This window comes from Camelus bactrianus, chromosome 33 (assembly GCF_048773025.1).
Source record: "Camelus bactrianus isolate YW-2024 breed Bactrian camel chromosome 33, ASM4877302v1, whole genome shotgun sequence".
NCBI classification, from domain to species: domain Eukaryota; kingdom Metazoa; phylum Chordata; class Mammalia; order Artiodactyla; family Camelidae; genus Camelus; species Camelus bactrianus.
In genome coordinates, this window is record NC_133571.1 from 24,444,869 (window position 1) to 24,465,071 (window position 20,203).

General features: G+C 59.6%; 1 protein-coding gene across 2 annotated transcripts in view; it reads right to left on the reverse strand.

Moving 5' to 3' along the window:
* OPCML (opioid binding protein/cell adhesion molecule like) overlaps positions 1-15,331 on the reverse strand; it is an 864,383-nt gene extending 849,052 nt beyond the window's left edge. Inside the window, exon 1 of one of the 2 annotated variants that reach the window (XM_074356895.1) lies at positions 14,870-15,331. In XM_074356895.1, the coding sequence (XP_074212996.1) occupies positions 14,870-15,131 (262 nt within the window). In that variant the 5' untranslated portion in view covers positions 15,132-15,331. The remainder of the gene's footprint in view (positions 1-14,869) is intronic. The other variant, XM_074356894.1, reaches the window with a different exon arrangement.
* Between the last annotated feature and the right edge of the window lie 4,872 nt (positions 15,332-20,203).

Below are 20,203 nucleotides of genomic sequence, written 5' to 3' on the forward strand. Positions count from 1 at the left end.
AAGGGCTCTCCCCGCAGCAGTCGGGGGCTCGCACAGCACGGTCTGCAAGGAGCACAGGTGCCCTGGACGGGTCAGGACACCAGAAAGTCACTGTGGACACGGGTCACATCGCCAGGTGTCGGTGAGGCCTCAGGGCTCCAGCGCTGGCGGTGGGTGGCTGAGGAGGGGGCCACAGAGCCGCAGGCAAACGAGCAGCCAGAGCAGGGCCGGGGGCTGAACAGCGCCGGGTCTGCTTTCTGCCGAGCGGCTGACAGAGGCGGCACTCTGGCTGCGCCGCAGGCTTGGAGCCCTAAGGCACTGGCCCCTAGAACACGGGCCAGGTGCTTCAGCCCGTGAGTCACTTCCAACAGGGGCGGCAGAGGCAGGGACCCATCAAACATTCCCACCTGGCTTTTGCCACCTCCACTCCAGCTCACCTGGTCCGCTCCCGTCCTCTGCACTGGAGCTCCCGGCCGTCCCAGTCACAGAACGGCCGTGGGCAGACGCAGGGCTGAGTGTCCTGCCAAAGGTCCCGCCTTTGCGTCAAGAAGCAGCCCGTTGTACAAGGACTGTGGCGGGTGCAGCCTTTAGAGCTGCGGCTCACTACAGGGCGCACCGGTGGTGTGTACAGAACTCTGCGTAGTGCACGCCAGTACCTAAACACAGCTGCACCAAGCCCCCCCTCCCCCCAAGCAGCCCCGACACTTAGGGCCCCTCTCACTGCTCCGCTGCAGGAAATAACTTTTCTTTCAAATTGGCTCAGCTTTTACGTTGACCTCAAAGCTCCACCGCCGTCCTCGTGGGTCGGTCTACACTATTCACAACCCACTAATTTTCAGACACTTCGTTTTAGCTGAGGTTCAAGTGTCCGTGCATAGGAGCCTGGTCCAGGCTGCCACTCGCACCCCAGCCTGCCCTCGAGCGAGCGAAGTAAACTCTAAGTCTGCCCTGAAGAAAAGTTGCTGAAACAGCTCGGCCAATAAGAATTGCACATGCTCAGCGAGGGGCAGCCCGGCTAAACTGAGACTGCGGTTACGGCTTGAGACCCTTCCTTTCTGTTTCGCTCCAGACAGAGCCCTCCGGAGACCAGCCTTACCCCGTGCCTACAGTGTTGTTATCAAGCACGGCCCTCGGGTCAGCCGTTCCCGTAGAGCGTTCCTGAGCGAGCACACAGCACTGACGAGGCAGTCAGTGACCCGATCTACAGGTTTCAGATAAACCGAATTTTCAGTGGAACAAACAAACTGAGAATTAGAAGCTTCTCACGGACTTGAAACCAGCGCAGACAAGCGGTGCCAGCTGTGGAATGAAAGAGGAGGCTGCCCCTCAGGGGCTGAGAGGGACAGCTGACACAGTCGGGGCGCAGGGGCCGTCCTGACGCGTAAAAGCACGGAGCGGTGACGCTCAGCCGGGAGCAGCTGTGCCCCCCAGGGGACACTTGTCGACGCTTGGTTGTCACAGCTGGAGAGGTACTGCTGGCATCTGGTGGGGAGAGGCCAGGGATGCAGTTCACCCCCCTGCAGACCCCACAGCCCAGAAGGGTCCAGAGTGCCGGTGGCATGGGGACTTTAGGGAAACCGAGTTCAAGAAGCTCATGGGCATGTTCGTTTCCATTAAAAGTTACCACAAGGTACCGAATGCAGTTCCCTGTGCTGTGTGCATGACTGGGACATCGTGCTGGGCACCAGAAATTGATACATTGTAACTGACTGTGCTCCAATAAAAATAATAGTAAAATAAAATGCATTAAAAATTAAAGGAAAAAAAAAGGCTGACAGGCAACCACAGCAGTTAAAAACGGAAGCGTCACTGAAGGTGGAACCAGCTTGGTGAGCCACACGGTGAGCGTGCCCCAGATCGCAGACCAGGAAGATGAGACGCGAGCAGAAGGCGTGCGTGGCGTTGCCACACGGATGTGGTTCAAGTCGAGGGAGAAAGGAAACCTCCTTACCATCAGTCGAGAAAATCCAGAAGCCCAAGTGAGGAGCCAGGGGAGTGGGGCCGGTTACAAAAGTGCCTCACTCCCCAGGCTCTGGGGAGGGCTTCCCGCGCTCTGTTCAGGAGACTCCAAACACGCAGGCTTCTCCTGGTGCTGGGACCGCATCGCTCTCCTGGCGCTGCCGGGAGACCCGCTGGGCTCTGTGGAGGGTGTGGGGGGTGCAGGCTGGAAGGGGCTGGAGTGGGCAGCAACGCCTCATCCGGCATCCCAGCAGCACGATGTCAGCCTGGACCCGTCCAGACCGAGACGTCACGACAGGACTGGATGTGCAGCAACGGGAGAGACGGTGGGGACGGAGCCGGAAAGGCTGGACTGTGGTGCAGCTCTGGCCCCGGGGGGCGCGAGGGCGAGGCCGCAGGAAGGCTGGGCAGACTGGGAAGGCGAGTCCTTCTAAGGAAGGTTGGCAAAGACCCTGGGGAGCCTCAAGCCAAAGTCGCCCCTCAAGGAGGCCGTGTCTCCCCAGAATAGGCGTGACCGGCCCCTCTGTGGCCACAAAACCAACACAGCCATGGCCGCCAGAGAGCAGAGGCCGGGGCCTTGGCCAAGTGTGTTTCCTGCAGCCAGAGAGACCCGAGGCCCCCCTGGTCCCGGCTGCCGCCAAGGCTGGGACCACGTGCGGGGACACGCTCCCACTGCCCAGCTTCCTGTGTTACTCCTTCCCGTGTCTCCATTACTGCGGGCTCATGACAGCCCTGCCCCAGCTGGACCTCCCCTTGGGGAGAGGGCACCTTCCAAGCCAGGACTTCAGCACCTCGCAGCAGGTGTCCCTGGAGAAGAGCCGTGACAGCAGGAGGACGGGGCGGGGACTCGAGATGAGGACCATACGCAGCGGGGACGGGGGGTCCCTGCGCTCAGCTTCTTCCCCCACAAAGACTGTCTTGCGTTCATTTCCCTTCAATGGTCTTTTCTGATAAACAAGAGACTATCCGTGGTGCGGGTCTGTGACCACTGCCATGGTCCTCGTCCTCACCACAAAGACAGCACTGTTGAAGGCCACCAGCTGCTCTCGGACGGGCCTTCCATAGCAACTGCACCGAGCCAGCCTCCAGAGTGGTCTGCGGCCAAGGACAGCCCCCCGCTGCACCCCAGGGAGAGGCGGTGAGGCCAGGGCCCCCCGGAGCCTTTTGCCAACGATGATTGGACATTTCTGTCCTGACTGGTCCCCAGTGGCCCTCACCCCCGGGGATGCGCTGAGAGTCACTTTGAGTGAAGGGAAGGGATATCAGAGTTCCTGTCTTTGTTTACTCATTTCCATGTTATCCTTTCTGTTATCACGTATGTACAGCAATGTATGAATGCATAAATATATATATATACAATTTCTGCATAAATAAACACATTGTGTGCACAGGCTCGAAAACAAAGTTTGGAGACCAGCGTCACACAGGTCTTCATTCCCTTAAATGGTAGAAAGTGAAGAGAGAGAGTGGAACTCTGGCTGGTCAGAGGCAGCTGGGGTCAGGGAGTAGGGCCCCCGGACGCACTGTGCTGGCTCCCGGGGTCTCCGATGTCTCTCCGGGGCTTGGCCTGCCCTCCAGGGCCTGGGGGCGCTGCCCGTGGCAGAGCTTGCTCCCTGAAGCACCTGTCGGCCACCTCAGCACTGGCAGGTCCCGGATCCGAGGCAGGAGCATCGGACTCAGACCCCTGCTCCCGATGCCCATCGCTGGGCGGCCACCACGCCCTCTGCCTCAGCCTCCCCCCCGGCCCCTCTCGCCTGCTGGCCTGGTGCATGGCCCATGTCCTTCCCTGTCTTTGGCCTCCAGGCCTTCCGAGTTCCACTTCCCTCCTGACTTCCCTTCCAGCTGTAAGCTGGGCCGGTGGCCTTCACGCTGACCCTGCTCCAACACAATGCAAGACGGGAGGCGCCAGGATAGTGAGAGAATAATTAAGATATTTCTTGTGTATCCATTTCTTAGAGCAAAATAGAGCCAAGCACGAGCCTTGCCGAGAGGCCCACTGGCCCAAGAGCCCACGTCCAGGACAGTGAAGCTGAAGGTTTCTCTTGGTGCGAAACCGCCCACTGCCACTCCCTCCCAGGTGTCACCACGGAAAGCGGCAGAACAAAGAACTGTCGTGAAAAATCGAAAATGAAGAACACAGAGTACCGGACGCTCCTGCAGGGAAGACTCGCCCCTGCTGTCCTTGGGCTTCTCCCCGCCCCCGACCTCTCCCGTCACTTCCACGCTCCCACTGCAGCATGAAACCTGGTTTTCAACATTAAAATCTTATGAAAAACCAATGCTCTGGTTCCAGAGGAGGGCCTGAGCAGCTCCCCGCCCGAGACGAGACAAAGACTCAGCAGGCGGTTAGGGAATAAGGCGGCTCTGCCCTCCTCCCGGAATCGGCTCACAGTCAGGGCCCCGCGGGCCGGAGCCACGGAAGGCAGCCGGGTGACACGGACAGGGAGGCTCGCTCGGAGCGCGGTGTGCCTGGCAGTCCTCGGTCTCAAGGCTTCTCTCAGGTCCCCGAGCCAGCTCACCGTCCCCACCCACTCAGGACGGGCCCTTCCTGAGGCTCCCGAGAAGCCGGGCACGTCGGACTCGGGCAGGCACGAGACAGGAGCACAACTCTGGGACTCACCCCGCTGCACCGCCCAAGCCCACAGCAGGCGGTGGGTCTAACCTGGGTCAGCACAGCGCAGCTGCAAGGCTTCAGGGGCACGCGAGACGCTGGGGTTCCCCTGGGGCCTGAGCAGAGGGAGTCGGGTCACCAGGGACTCACTGATGACCCCATGGGGGGAGAGCTAGTCGGTCCCTCCCCAGCGCGTGTTCAGGAGCACCAAGGAGGACCCCTGCACCCCCACTGCTCCCCAAAATTCTACCTTCAGCAGCGACGCGAGCTTAGGAGGCAGATGGCGGCAGGCCTGGCTCTCAGAGCAGGGGCGCTTCTCACCTGGATTTCGGCCCCTCCGTACTGAGCGATTCTCAGCCCCATTTAGGTTTCTCTCGTATCAACCCAAAAAAGCAGAGGCCGCGTCCCCTGGTGGGGCCGGAGCAGCTCAGCTGGGGAAACACAGACCACCTTCCAGGACCCTCCGTGGAAGCAGGAGACGCAAACCGAACACTGCTCCACCCTGGGCCGTGAGCGCGGTCGATCCCTGACAGAGCGTCCTCCAGAGCCATGTTCCCGGGACTCTGGCAGGTTCTCCATGTCAGTTACAGCCACGGCGAGACGGTCGGAGAGAGGAGCCTGACCCAGTGAGGCCGTGAGACCTGCCCGCCCGGAGCTGCCGAGCCCGCACGGAGCGCACCTGCCCCGCAGCCCTGCTGGCTCACAACTGGCCGGGAGGCAGGTAAACCAGTGTCCTCTCCCAGGTGACCGGGAGGACTCAGAGCCGTGGAAAGGTTCGTGCAGGTCCGCCCAGCTCGCAGGCGCAGAGGCAGAGCCGGGGCCCACGTCTTGGTTTCCGAGGCCTCTGCTGCCGAGCTCCCACCAGCTGACGGCAGAAGGGCTCGGTGTCCCCTTTAAAAATAAATGAAAGAAGGAAGGAAAGAGTTGTGGGGTCACAACAGGGGGCTACCCAACCTCCAGGGACACCGTGGGGGTGGCTGTCGGCAGCACCCCTCACTCCCAGGACCTCTCCCCAAGCAAAGGCGGGCCCGTCAGGCAGAGACGCAGAACCCTGAGAGCGGACTCACCGTCCCTCCCCGTCCGGGCTTCACGCAGAGGCACCGCCCCTGTGCCAAGGAGGACTGGGCGCTCTGGTCCCCATGGGATGCAGCCAGGGGACTCCCAAGGAAACGCCAGCTCCCTTGGAGGCTGGAGGCCGATGGGCTATTTCCATCTCCACACTCCCTCTTCCAGCTTTCTCCTCTCCTCCAGGAGCTGGGGAATCCCTTGGCACTGGGCTCTTCAGAAGAACCAGGTTGGCGTGTTCAGAGAAGCACGGCTGCCTTAGGCCTCGCTCCCTAGAAGGAAGATGCCCGCAGGTGCCTGGCCCCGGCACGGTCACGTTTCGGCAGTTCTGCCCCCTTGGCCACGCCCCTGCGTTCGTGTCTGGTCACATCTGAACCCCGGCTCCCCTTTCTGCATTTGCCTACGGCCCCTGCGCAGCCCGCCGTGGAGGCCGGGGGCTGTGGGCTGGGGAACGGAGGGGCCGGGGCTCTTCCCCTCACCGTCACGCGGGGCGGTCAGGGCACACGTGGCCGCACTGTGCACACTGTCGGTCACCGTTTGGCCCTGCATCGTCAGTGCGCAGACGGTGCATCTTCAGCGGGAACCTTCTCTCGGTGTTGAGGGCCGAGTGAGGATACAGGCAGGCGCCCCTCGCAGCGTGTAGGCCAGACAAGTCAAGCGGACACACATCTGGGATTTGGCGTTTACGCCGCGCACACCCTTCTGCACAGCAAGGAACAACTGGTATCTAGAAGTCTCCCGGTTCCTTTAAAAAGGTCACTCAAAGGATGAGGGTGTCTCTGAGCGGGACAGGCTTCTCTCTGGTTTCTGACCTGCCCCTTTGGTCCTCGGGCAGCAGGTACCAGGGAGTCACCCTAATCCACATGCTCCCCGGGCAGTGAGGGCACAGGGCTTCAGGGAACAGCAGTGGCCGAGGCTACAGGTCTATTTGCCAGCCGAGGAGGAGAGCCCAGCTCAGCCCGTCATGTGCTGTGAACACAAGTTACTGAAAACTCTGTGTTGCCATGTGGGCCGGCCCCTACCTGACGCTGTGGCCTTAGGTGAGACTCTCAGACTCCCCGTGCCTCAGTGTCCTCATCCGTGTCATGGAAGGAAGGGACCCAGCCATCTCCAGTGTCCCTTTCAGTTCTGAGGACCTCGACTTTCCCACCCAAACCAGTGCGACTCGTCCGGGGGGCGCCAGGGGGAGGTCACGGGTGCCTCCCCGTCATCACAGTGATGTTTGTGCAACAGTTGCGTCCTCGTCCCCATAAATCACTCTGGCGTCCCATCAAAGCATCTCTAAAACGCCTGGTTTCTTTCAGCAGGAAGTCACCGTGGGCAGAGTCCGGCGGACACCACCACCAGGGCCCTGGCAGTTGTTTTGATGGATGGGGAGCGAGCAATGCAATTCTAAGCTCCCACGTTAGACCCTGAGAGGACGCCGGTTAAGGGGCTGAGATTATGAGGCTTCAGGACTGATGGAATCTCCAAAACAGCTTCTTCCTCGTCCCGGGGCAGAATCACACCCTCACGGAAAGAAGCGTCTCGTGAGCAGGACCCTGAGGACAGATTCTCCTCCCCACGCTCCTGAAGGGGCCACCAGTGCGAACGGCGGTTTACTTCTAGATTTGGACTCTTCAGATGCACTGGTGCGCCTACGACCTTCCTACAGAGGCTCCCACGTCATCCACGTCTCCCGGATCTGACACCACCAGCCGTTTCCCATCTGAGCAGCTGGGCGGCCTCCCATCCGGCCTCCCCTCCATGACCGCTCAGCTCGAACCCACTCTGCAGACTGCACAAGAGCAAGACTCTGAGTGTAGGTCACAGCACCCCCCACGCCACACAGTGACGTTCCATCCCTCCTGGAATCAAGACCGAAACAGCTGACATGAGCTTCCAGGGCTGCGGGCATCGTCTGGCCCCGCCCAGCCCCCAGCCTCATCCAGGACCACACCGCCTTCCTCCGTGCTCCAGCCCCACGGGACACGTCCCCGAACCTCTCTGCTGCGCGGCCTCGGCACATCCCGTTCAGTCTGCCTCCCCCGGCCATCCCCTGGGCTCTGGTAATTTCCACCTTCGTCCTGGGGATCTCAGCTCAGTTGTCACTTCCACAGGAAGGTGGCCTCGCCCCCCTGGCAAACCAAGCCCTTCCCACAGGCCAACACGCAGCACACACCGCTCCCTGCAGACACGTCAGCTGCGACCTCCCTGACGCCCGTATCTCAGCCTGTCTGTCTCTCCCACGAGGCAGCAGCCCTCTTGAGAGTCAGGACCATAAGGATTTTTGTTCGGGGATCGCATAGTAGTCACTCAATAAACCCACCAGGGACAGGACTGTGTTGGGGCTGCAGCGCAGAGACGAGCGACGGGCATCCCTGCCGTGCAGGCCCCGGGGACACGAAGCAGCAAGGATGAGACAGGCTAGGCCACGCAGGACCTGCTGCAAGACACAGCGAGCCTGCTTCCACCTCTTCTGATATGCCGATCCATCTGGCCCCGTCCAGGGAACCGTTTAAGTGTCCCCTGCTGGGCTGTCCGCGTCCCTGTCGCCAAGCCCTCATCCTCCTCCTCCTCCTGTGGGCACAGCTCCTCCTTGTGCCAGGTTGGTACAGTGCGTACTTGCCAGCGCTGCAGACGAGACCCTAAATTTCAAATAACTGGGGCCCTGATTGGATTAAACCTCCTGAGAAACTGGGTTCGCACGAAGCCAGCAGCTCACACCGGGGCCCACATCTGGGTTTATGGAGAGACTCTCACCCTCAGGAGACGTGAGCTCCAGCTCTGAGCCGCCGCGCATGTCTGGCTGGCAGCTCGGGGCTGGTGTCTGTGGACAAGCATGAACCCAGGAGGGAGGACCCGCTACACACGTTCTCTGCACATCCGCCTCCCGTAAGCAGAAGGCACCCCTGTCCTCACTCTGCAGATGGGGGTGCTGGTGGGCTGGCCGAGACCCAGGGTCCCAGAGAGAGCACGACGGAGTAGACAAGGTGACACTTAGCGCTTGTGTGACGGGCTGGTGACCCGTGCGCTTGTCCACTCATTCATTCAGCAAACACGTTTGAGCACTTGCTCCAGATCTGTCGCTGCGCTGGGCACTGAGGTCATGTTGGAGAACAAAGCGTGTGTGATCCCTACCTTTAGGGGCCACAGTCTGGGGAGGAAGAGAGGCACAAAACAAAGGATCACTTTAAAACCATGGGTCACAGTGTTGGGAAAGAGAAACCGTGCGTCCTGGATTTGCAAGGTAAGGGGGGAAACCTACCCTCCCTTAGAGCATCCAGAAGGCTCCCCTGAGAACGAGAGACTTAGCGGAGCCCGGAGGATGGAAAGGACGCTCGGCCAGAAACGTCACAGGGGAGGACCAGGTTTTTCCAGGCTCAGATGACCTCCCAGGGGAAGCCCCTGAGGAGGGAGCGAGCACGCTGTGCTCAGAGCGATGAGGGCGGTGGAGCAGGGGCCAGCCACGGCGGGGACCAAGCTGGGTGCTTGGACTCCATTCCAAAGGCAACCAGAAGTCTGCGCAGGGTTCTTCTTTTTCTTAATGGAGGAACGGGGGATCGACCCCAGGACCTTGTGCAGGCTAGGCCCGCTCTCGACCCCCAAGCTGTACCCGCCCCCATCTACACAGGGATTTACGCAAAGACAAGCTCAGAACTGGACGACCTCTGCCCTCCTGATCTCACGATTTCCGAGGAACAAACGAGACCAAAGATAAATCTTCCAGGTAAACCACGAGGCTTATACTCTGCATGACCCCAGGGCAAATGCCCAGGGATGAATGTTCGAGGGCGCCCCCTCAGGCCATGTCAGAGAGTCTGCACCTCGAAAAGCAGGATGGGCGGGTGTCTCCGGGCCCCCCGCTGTCCCGTGCTATTTCCACTCCAGTTGGGCCTGGACCCCGACGCAGGGATTCAGCAGGGCCCTTCCAGGGGGTCTCAGCACAGCGTCCCTGCTCATTAAAGGACTGCTGCCACACTCACCCAGCACGTGGCCCGGGGGGGGGGGGTCTCAGAGCATTTTGCAAACACTTAAGTTATCGGTCCAGTGACCGCAGGGGCGTCCCCAGCCTCTCTGTACCGAGGGGTGTGGGAAGAGGGAGGAGCCGGGAAATGTGCCAGGCCGGCCTCTGGGGCAGCGGAAGGACTTGCAAGGTCTCTGCGTGGCCCCCGGGGAGCACTCACACGTGGGGCCATGGCGGGGTACGGCGGGGGCAGCGTGCAGGTCTGCTGCCCTGGTGTCCACAGGGGAGCATCACGGCTTGGCGGCTTCAGCAGGGAGCCCAGGACGCCGGACGGGCAAGTCCAGAGGGCGGGGCTTGCTCTCCTTAAGAGGCCACATGTGATTGTGAGGGTGGCTTAGCTCTGGCTCGGGGTGTGCTTGTGTGTGTGTCTGTGTGTGTCCGTGTGTCTGTGTCTGCGTGTGTGTGTGTGTCTCTGTGTGTCTGTATGTGTGTGGGGACGTGAGTCGGGGAAATGAGGAGAGGGGGAAACTGTACTGTCACATCTACAGGAAGGTAACAGGAAGCCCATTTGTCTGCAGGTATATCTCTGGTTACAGGATTTCTTCCTGCTCCATTCTCAGAATTGCCTTCAGTCCCGCCCTGGACCCTACAAACTCCTCCGTCTCAGGGCCCAGAGTCGAGGCGGGTAGAAATCTAGCAAACGGAACTGTGTTCACGCCCTGCCGTGTTGCTGCCTCCCCACCCGTCCAGGAAAGGCAGAGGCAACCGAGGCCTCGCAGGAAGAGAAGCAAAGTCTAAGTTTTCCATTGAGAACAGAAAGGCTGGGGGGGGGCCGGAGCCCACGGGCCGGAGCTCGGCGCCCTCAGGGGGTCAGCAGGGGGCAGAGGGGAGCGGGGCCAACCCCAGCTGGTGCCGCCTGCCTCCTTCCTCCGAGCCCTGCCCGGCCCCGCGTCTGGAAGGCCCTGCAGCCCGAGGCAGGTGCCAGGGCGGGCGCAGCCCCCGGGCTCCGGCCCAGCAAGCCTGGGACAGGGAAGCCCCCACCCAGAGGCTACTGGGGACAGGGCTCCTGAGGTGCCAGCAGTCCGAGGCTGACGCACAAGCCCACTCCCAAAGACACTGCAAAGCCACATGGAGGACCGGAGGGGCCGTGTCTGCGGGCCGTGCAGGGAACCCCAGCCCAGGACGCTCAAAGTCAGCAGGCCCAGGACATCGGGTCCAGGAGAGCCCTCTGCTCCAGGCACTAGTCTATCAGAGCCTGCACACAGTCTCGGGTGAATGAGCGGGGGCTGGAGTGGCAGGTTCCACGTCACCCCAAAACCGGCACGCAGGAGCAGGCATGGTTGCCCCACCCTCCTCCTCCCCTCCTCTTGCCCGGTGACTGGGAGACCAGGCTGGGTTTTTTGTGTCCACCCTGCCATACCTAACCTACGTTCGGGCTACTCCGGCCACCTGGAGACAAGAAGCCTACACCACTGGAACCCACTCCACAGATGGGTAGACTGAGGCCCAGAGGGCTCCGAGTGGGCACAGCGCCCCATTTCCAGCCCCGTCTGGGACTTGGGGGGGCCACCCTTGTGGTCTGTGTGACCGTCAGCCGTAGATCCCAGCAGCTGGTGCGAGAGGCCAGGCCCAGAGCTGCTGACTCACAGGCCCAGGCATGCGTCAGCCGTGTAAGGACTCTCCTGTGACCCTGCAGGTACAGGACGGGCAGCGGGGCCGAGAGCAGAGTGCGCTGGGAGGAGGTGTCCCTGACAGACCTCAGGCGGAGCCTCACTGCCCAGCGCCGGGCCCCACAGCCAACACCCAGCTTCTCAGAGACACGGCCCGGTGGTGCTGACAGCACGCGTCTGGCCTTATTCTCACGTCTGCCATTTTTAGGGGGTTGGGGGCCACAGGATGGCTGGCGGGAGTGGGTGCAGATCTGTGTCTGTCATGAGGGTGACAAGGCCGTGACGGTGCCCGGACTCCCAGCCCCGTTCACGTCTCTTCTGCTGTGAGTCTGGGGGACTCTCCCACCCGACCTGCTGCAGACCAGGCCCTCTTACAGGCTTCTCGACACCGCAGGGGAGGGCGTGCCCCCCAGGCACCCCAGCCCGCCTGCCTGAAGGAAGGTGTGTGCTGGGGGAGGGGAAGCCCACACCTCACGGCCGTCTGTGCAAGTCCTGGGCTCTCTGAGCCCAGCAGGCCAGCCTGAGTGGGACGTGGGAGGAGCCCAGGCTCACAGCCTGAGTGTGGGACTGAACCCAGCCCAGTCCTGGTGGAGGGGCAGTCTTCACAGCCAATTCCCTGCTTGGAGTCAGGACAGAAGCGGCCCAGCAGGAGGGCCGAGGAGAGGGGGACAAACAGGACGTGATGACGTGGTCTGGACAACAGAGCCCTCCACACTGAGAGCCAAACCCCCACCAGCGGGCCGCCCCCGGCCGGTACAGGGCTGTGCTGAGCTTCAGAAGCTGAGCCTGGGCCCTAAAGACAGCGCCCCCACGCGCACCCCTGCTGCCCTGCCGTCCCTCAGGGCTGGAGGGGAGAGGCAGCAGGAGGGGGGCTGGGCTCGAAGGCGGGGGCAGATTCTCAGGGACAAGTGGGCTGAGAAGGAGCTGGGGTGCTCGCTGGAAATGCAGGTCTGAGTGCGGGCAGGGTTTCTGCGTTTTAATCTGCACCCCACACTCCACCTGCTTCGCCCATCCTGCTCCTCTTCCTGCAAAGCCCCCAGACCCGCGGCAAAAGGCTCCTGCACGGCTGGTCTCTCCTGCCTGGGCTCACAGCCGCCCCTCACTCTCTGTGCTCAGGGTCACAGGAGCGCCCTAAGCCTGGGGTGAAACTAAATTGTCAATGGGGGCCGCTCCCATCTTGGGTGCAGGCTCGTTCAAGGTCCCACTTGTCAGAGACTCTGCCCAGAAAAGCAGTTCATGGCCATCAGTCTGCCCCCACCCCCAACCGGAAGGCACCAGGCGACAACATTCGCCTTAAAGTCATTCTGGGATGGAAACGTGTTTTGCCAAAAGACAGAAGCTGCAGAACGAAAGGGCACCGAGGCCCACCTCTCACCCTGGCCTCTGCCTTTAGACGCAGGAAAAGTAAGCGGCCAACGAGCTGGTATCAGCCCCGGCGGGAGGAAACGCATCCTTACAAACAAAAGGAAAAGTCTGAACACATCACAGAGGAGCTCAGGGCTGTGAGGAGGAGTCACAAGCAAGCCCCGGGGTCGCCGGAACTTCTGGGCACGGCCGGCCCCGCTCCCCGCCGGAGCCCTCCGGAAGTGGTGCTTTCCTGGTCTCCCTGGACCCCCCAGGCCAGCTGCCCTCCTCCCGCTGGGCGGCTCAGGCCAGGTCCCAGCACCCCCAGCAGGGATGGCCGCCCTCCCCAGGGAGTTTCATTCCCTGAGGGCCGAGGGGCTGGGGCCAGGTCACGGCCTGGAGCACAGCAGGCCCCGGGTGCAGACTGCCCCCCACAGCAAGGTCAGCGCTCCCCACTGATGGAGAGGACCCCGGGGCTCCTCCAGGAGGCAGGCACCACCCCTCAGGATGCACTGCAATGCAGCTCCCGCTCACCGCGCACTCCCAGCCCTCCCCTTGGAAAGTGCGACGTTCCCGTTCCTGCCAAGAGGACAGCAGATGCAGCCGGCACCCCTGGGGGGGGGGTCTGAGCCCTGCTGCTCTGCCGGCTGTGCTCCAGCTCAGCGGGAGGGGGGAGGCTGGGTGCTGGGGGGCCCGAGCTGTCACCCAGGTGAGGGGCTGGCACACACGGGAAAGTTTGTCTCCTCTCTTGGACCCGGAGCGCCCACCTGGCTCCCTCTACCAGGCAGGAGCAGGTACTGAGCATGCTGCTGCCTTCCTCTGAGCCCATCCTGCTGAAACCCCCTCCCAGGCTGGAACCTGGGAGAAGGGGGGAGCACCCCCTCCCGACGCCCCGACCTGAAGCAGACAGCCCCGAACGTAGTTGTGCAGGGCCCAGCTCTGCTAGGAGCACAATTTTAAGACAGCATTACAAAACATTATACCATAGGTTTTTTTTAAGTCAGTCCTCTTCTTCCTTCTCCCCAATAAACTTTCATTTTTCTGATTTCACTTTGGTAGCTCAGAAATACTTAGGGCTTCACGTTCTTCAAAACGAAAACCAAGTAATTCTGAATATAAAACCGTAAAATTGTGTTTAACCTGTATCAAGACTTGTAAGGCTTAAGAACCTTAGTGTTTACGTCTGCATATTTATCCCCAGGACTTTGGGTTGATGCTAACGTGTAACCAAACGCATGTATCTCAATTTGGAAAAAAAAAAAGAGAAAATTCTTGCTGGCCCGGGGTTGAGGATGGAAACCCACAGACCCTCTGGTGCTGCTAAAACCTCAGAAGCCCAGCCCAGTCCCTTCAGCTTGTTTGAAGGATGCCTGCAGGCATTCAGCTGTCTGCTTGCGAAAGACACACGTGCAATTATCAACCCTATTAAAACGCGTTGGGTTCTGCAACACTTCCACTGAGCTCATTCGGGCAGGATTGCAGCATCTCACCTGGGTCGCTGCAGAATTGTTCCCCAAACCAGTAACTGCTGTGATAGGTGGGACCACATTTAAACCATTCGGTGAGGTAGGGAAGGTGCTGAGGAGAGCCAGGTAAACGCGGGTCCCCACCCCTCCCCCGTATGAACATTCCAAATTCTGTTGGGAAATTCACGGTTCGGATGCGGGGGGAAGCGGGGGGAGAAATGGGATTCTGAATTTCAAAGGCACAATCTGCCCATTTGGTGGAAGGAGAAAGAAAGGACAGAGCTGAGACGAGAGATGCGGGAGCAAAGGAGGACAGATGGGAGAGGAAGGGGCTTAAGTGAGAGGGGAGAGAGGTGGCGAAGGAAGGAAGCGGGGAGGAGAGGAGCGGGAGAGAGAAAGGAGAGACAGGAAAAACAGAGCCGCCGGGAGATGCAGAGAGGAGGGAGTCGGCAACGATGGAGAGAGAGCAGGACGCCCCCCAGCCTGCCGGTCCCAACAGAAGCGGCGAGGATCTATCGCTGGGAGTTTAAGCCCCTCGTCTCCTACCCCTGGGACCACAACTGGTTAATGCCAGCCGGCACCTTCCCCAGAAACGGCAGTGCCTCCCAGCACGGTGCAGATCTCGAATCCAGCTCACCCGATGCACCGTGGAAAGGAGGGCAGACCCCAAACCCCTGCTGCGAGCCTCCGCGTGTGCGTGCACACAGCAAGCCCACCTCTCCCCTCACGGGCATCTCGCACTCCCCCTTCCCCGGGCTCCCCTCCTTCCCTCCGGTCCTGCTCCAAGCTCTCCGAGCTGCCCCAGGAGCCGAAAACCCCGCCCGGGTACCTGGGATGAAGAGCAGGGCGACTGTCACCGAGAAGACGGCCCACCAGGCAGGGTGGTGCATCTTGAGGCTGCGGTGTCTCGTCGGCTGGGCTCGCTCCCGCTGCTGCTGCTGCTGCCGCCGCGGCCGCCTTCCTCTGTGCTGAATTCTGAGCAGGTTTAAATCCAATGTTTGCAAAGGGAGGGAGAGAGCAGAAGAGAGAGGGAGCAGGCAGGCAGCGTCTCTGGCTTTTCCTTGCACAGACACACAGCTGGTAAGAACCATCAGCACCAGCGTGCGTGGGGCTCAGAGCAGACCTCCTCCGAGGCACACATTGGCTCCCCTCGCCTGAGCGACACGCGGGCACTTGCTTTCCGGGAGGGAGGCTGGGCTCCGGGGGAGTTGCAGTTTGGCCCTCACTGGCCCTCGCCCTCGCCCGGAGCACAGGGTGTGCACGGCGCTCTGGCTGCTCCGTGGGCACCCTGAGCGCCTTCGTGGGAGGGGCTGCAACTGTCGGTGTAGACCATCCTCCCCCAGCACGGCTCAGGGCGCGACAAGAAAGTAGTGTGACCAATGCTCACGCCAATTTCTCAGCACCGTCCCTCTTCCTGTTCTCCGGGCAGGGAGGTGACCACGGGGACCACACAGATGTTTAAATCTGCGCCCACTCCCCCAGTCTGCTGTTAGGAGCCCTTGGAAGTGATTTAGTTTCCCAGCAGGAAGATGGGTGTGTTAGGGCTTTTTCACCAAGGATGCAAAAGGCCAGCTGCCCCCAGCTAGGGCACCCTGAAACTACAAGACCCCCCGATGCCCACACGATCGCTCTGACTACAGCACGGGTGGGAGGCATTCCGCTTAGACCGCAAGAAGGCGGAAACTTGCTGAAGTCACTGGCAGTCTCCAAGACGAGGAGGCCACTGGGAGAGGTGCCTATGGCTTCCTGCCCTCACTTCTTGCTTCTCCAAGCCACAGCCCAGTCCGGCCCTTCCCCTGGAACAGCAGTGCCCGTGGACGGTGCTTCCGGGCATGACCGAGGCAGCATTTCCCCCTGCCCCACACCTGCCCCCAAGGCCTGCAGTCCCCCCACCAGGCCCGCTGCGGGCGGTGCCCTCGGCTGTATCTGCCCAAATTTGAGAGCCCGGGCGAGAAGGGCGCCAGGTAGGCCTCGCAGAAGGGACTGGCCACGCACGGCACAGCTACTTCTGCCCCGGGTCCCCTCCACGGACCCGCGGTGGTCTGGGCGCCTTCCAGCCCCAGGTCTGTGAGTGGCCGTCCCTGGCAGAGTGGCCGCCCTCCTCCTTCACCGTAATTGCTCATGCTTCCCGAGAGCCCGCCAAGGTGCAGGCGTGGGGTCCACAGGCAGCATTCAGCTCATCCTCACTGCAGCCCCTCCACACAGCCACGATCACCCCGGACTTTAACAGGCTAAAACTGAAGTCCAGAGAGGTTCAGCAACTTGCTGAAGGCCACACAGCTGAAAGAGGCAGGATTCAAACCCAGACCTGTCCCAGGGCAGAATCCTCTTGGGTGCTATTAAGCACCTATGCATACAACCGACTGCCTACGAGTGAGTTCTCTGGGTCTGACTGTCCCCCCAGCTTACACAAAACTAAGCCTATTTGCTTTTAAAGAAGTAAAACAATTAGTCACTTTCCTCCTTACAAACAATTCTGGAAGCTTTTTTTTCCACTATGGTGGTAGCCTCACCACCTGGCACCTACGAGGCACTTAATATAAAGTCCTCTTTTTAAGGCTGGGAATAAAGAACATGATTCTCTCTTGTCTGAAAAGGGCACACCATACATCTGAAGAGACCCTCCAAAAATTAACATACGTTGGACTCCACATGAAAGATACCAGGACGTGGACGTATTAAATATTAACGTCAAGTTCTACGAAGCCAGTGGTTGCAAACGTCTCATTCATAAGCAAATTCACGTGTGGATCCTACCGAAGCTCATCAGAATCACCACCGGTGGCTCCATCTGCAGAACAGAACCGGCCTGAGATGGGTGCGAGGGGTCAGAGAGCTCAGGAGACTCGGTGGAGGCTACAAGGAGAGGAAACAGACTGAAGCCTTTCAGGGAGAAGCCGGGAGAGGACCTGGGGGAGTGGACGGAAGGCAGAGTGAAAAGGGAAGAAGCCACTCTCCTTCTGAGCAGGGGAGCCCCACAAACGCGGGGCAGGAGCTTCCGGAAGTGAATCTGGGTAACTGAGGCAGGAGTGAGCTGGAGGCAGATACAGACCCGGCAGCCCTGGGGCGAGGGGGCCGCTGGGGAAGAGGAAAGAGGGTGGATGGTGACGCGCAGGAGCAGGAGGCTTGGTGACTGATGGCCCCATGCAAATAGCAGAGGTCATTTCTGCACCCGGGGGACCACGGGCTTCATGTCATATTTCATCCCAAGCCTTGTCTTCCAAGAAGGTGTAGTTACATCTTTTTGAAAGATAAGGAAACTGAGGCTCAGAGCAGTTAGGTCGTTTATTCAAGGTCACACAGCTAGTTGGTGACACAGCCGAAATTCAAACCCAGGTTTTTCTGTTTTTCAAAGTGAACGCCTCCCTAAAAGGACATGATGAATACGGAGCCCTGGGATTTTCATCCACGTGCCGGGCCCTCTGCTACCAGCCTGTGTACCCGGTGTTTATCATCTCAACCAGCCAGTGTGGTAGGCACCATTATCCCACGGTCCTCAGAGAGTTTAAGCGACTTCCCCAGTGTCGCAGAGGTCCAGGCCTGCCGTCACCACTGCGGCTATACCACGGGGCTACAGGCACGGCCTCCCACACCCAAGCGTGTGCTCAGCACGCGTGCACTCAGCAGGCATCCCTGAGCCCCGAGTGTCCTGACAGGTTCGGGGGGCACAGCCCCTAAGCGCTCCCGGGAGGACACACACGCTGCCCTCGGTGAGCTGACGGAAGGGCAGAATCGGCCTCTACCAGCCTCTCCCGGACCAGACCCGGTGCCGGGAGCCGCGGGCACATCAGGGCGTGTTGTCGGATTCCCGCCTCCTTCCCCAGACGAAGACGCAGGCCAGCTCTACAAGACCGGGCTCCTCCTCCAAGGCTGGTAAGGGGCAGGGGAGCCCGGGTCTTCCTGACGCCAGACTTCACGCTCTGTCTCTACTTACCGTCAGTTACATCTGTGTTAAAACATCCCATGTCTTCAGTCAAACTAGTCCCTCACACATGCACACGCCCTGCACCTTCAAGTTCAGGTTTAACAACCATCAATGTGTATCAAGAAATATCTTAGTTTTAAAAATGCATGTGCCTAATAAAATCTTTCTTAAAGGAACACGTAAACATGTATTTTCACTGATCAATTCTTCTAGGTCTATTACATGATTAAAATAGGTCTCTTTTATTTTTTAAAAAAAGATAGAGAAAGAAATGTATAAATACATATTTAATCAGTAGACGGCCCAACTCTGAGACGAGACATCACGGCCCACTGAGTCTGTTTAAACACCTTAAAAAATACAAATACAAATAAAAAGGCTTCAATGCATATTGACGAGGGGGCGTGTTTCCTCCTCTGAGATAAATAATATGCAATTTTATACCTTCTATTAATCCTTTTTTCTCTTCCTCTAAAGCAAACAAAATCATCAAAACTGTATTTAAATAGCAATAAGGTAGGGAAACAAACCATCCGAAACCAGGCAGGGGTGCGAGGAGGCGGCCTGGCGCACGCCCACCTCCGCCTGCGCGTCTCCCTCTGGGCCAGGGGCAGACGCCAGGCTGGGATGAGGGCTTCTCGGAGCCGGATGGGAAACGGGGACGCCTGCCTCTCTGCCTCCAGGGGCACGACCTTCAGTAAGATGCACAAGGACTCCCTCTGGTCTACGTGTTCAAAGTATCTACACAAAAGGCCACGCTGACAAAGAGGCTGCCTTTTGGTGCTTCATCCATCCATCCATCCATCCATCCATGGGATAAACATTCATTGTGTGCCCACTACGGGCCAGGCAAACACCTGCTATGTGTGCTGCACAGAAGTAACATAAAGCAGGATAAAAGGCTTCTCACCACCGAAAGCTCGCCGAGCAGTACGGGGGACAAACTAAGCCGTTAATCATATGCTTACCCCTGTGATCAGCGACGGAGGGAAAATACAGGTTGACAGGACAGCACAAACTAAGGGAGCACACCTGGTGCAGGAGGGGTGGAGACCGGGGGGAGACGGCCGAGAGGGGCCTCCAGGCTGGCCGGGGTGGGCGCTGCCCGCGAGCAGAGCCGCCCAGACTGCTCGGGCACAGAGCACGCAGAAGCCCCGGGCGGGGACTCGACCTGCCAGACGCTGGTGGCTCCCGCGTTTCCTGTTCACCACTTGGCTCTGAAATCAGCACAGTAAACAGCCTTAAGGTGCTGGACAGGAGCACCTGGAGCCTGACTGAAGGACAAGGAAGGATACAGGTTCATGTACGTAACCCTGGGTCTTCTTCCCGTAATAGATAAAAAGATGATAAAATACCACAGATTAAAATCTGACTCTATCGTTTGAGCTCTAAATATTCTGCAATGACCTGGAGCCTCCAGGGTCTACGTGGCTCCCTGGGAGCAAGTCAGAGACTCTGGAAGGCCGTTAACTCCTCTGAGCCACAAAGGAGCAGGGGTTTGTAAGCGATGGGCTCACGCCTTGCGAAGAATAACCCTTCCTCTGAAGCCCAGGGACTCACAATGGGGACCCACCTCCGGTCTCACGCTCCAAACTTCCAGCATGTTCACAAGGTATCTCGGCCACGCGCATGGGAGTTTGAACGATGAACACCATTTCTGACACACCCGCTGCGTGTCAGTTCCCCGCGAGGCGGCTGATGTGCGTGGATCACTCCCTCGCATCTCACAGCCACTCGAGGAGGGTGCCAGCCCCGCAGAGCGGGCGGGTGGAGGCTGCACGCAGAGCCGACTCCATAGACTGAATGCCCTCCCCGCCCTGTGCACTTCCATGGCGCTGTCATCAAGACGTACCACGTGGCTGCCAGCAACACACTTGTTTTCTTCATTGAAAACCTTTGATCAGAATAACGTTACGTGCATGTTGTTCAAGTTACCAGCACTGAAAGCTCGTGACTGGAAGCAGCATTCCAAACGCCGTCCTCAGGGACAGCCTCTTCCACCTTTCAGCTGCACTGTCCGCTATCTGCTTCCTTCTTTCTTTCTAAAAATGTGCGTATTCTGATCTCTTGATTTAACAGTTCTTAAAACTATCCACTGACCTCCTTCTACAGCAGAGGAGGACTTAGTCCTGATCACCCCACCCCCTACTCGTCTCGCGGCTCCGTCGACCCCCGAGAAATGTCAGTTTTCAACTACGTCCACTTTTTGCGTCAGCACTGTTAGGATTATTTAGCCAT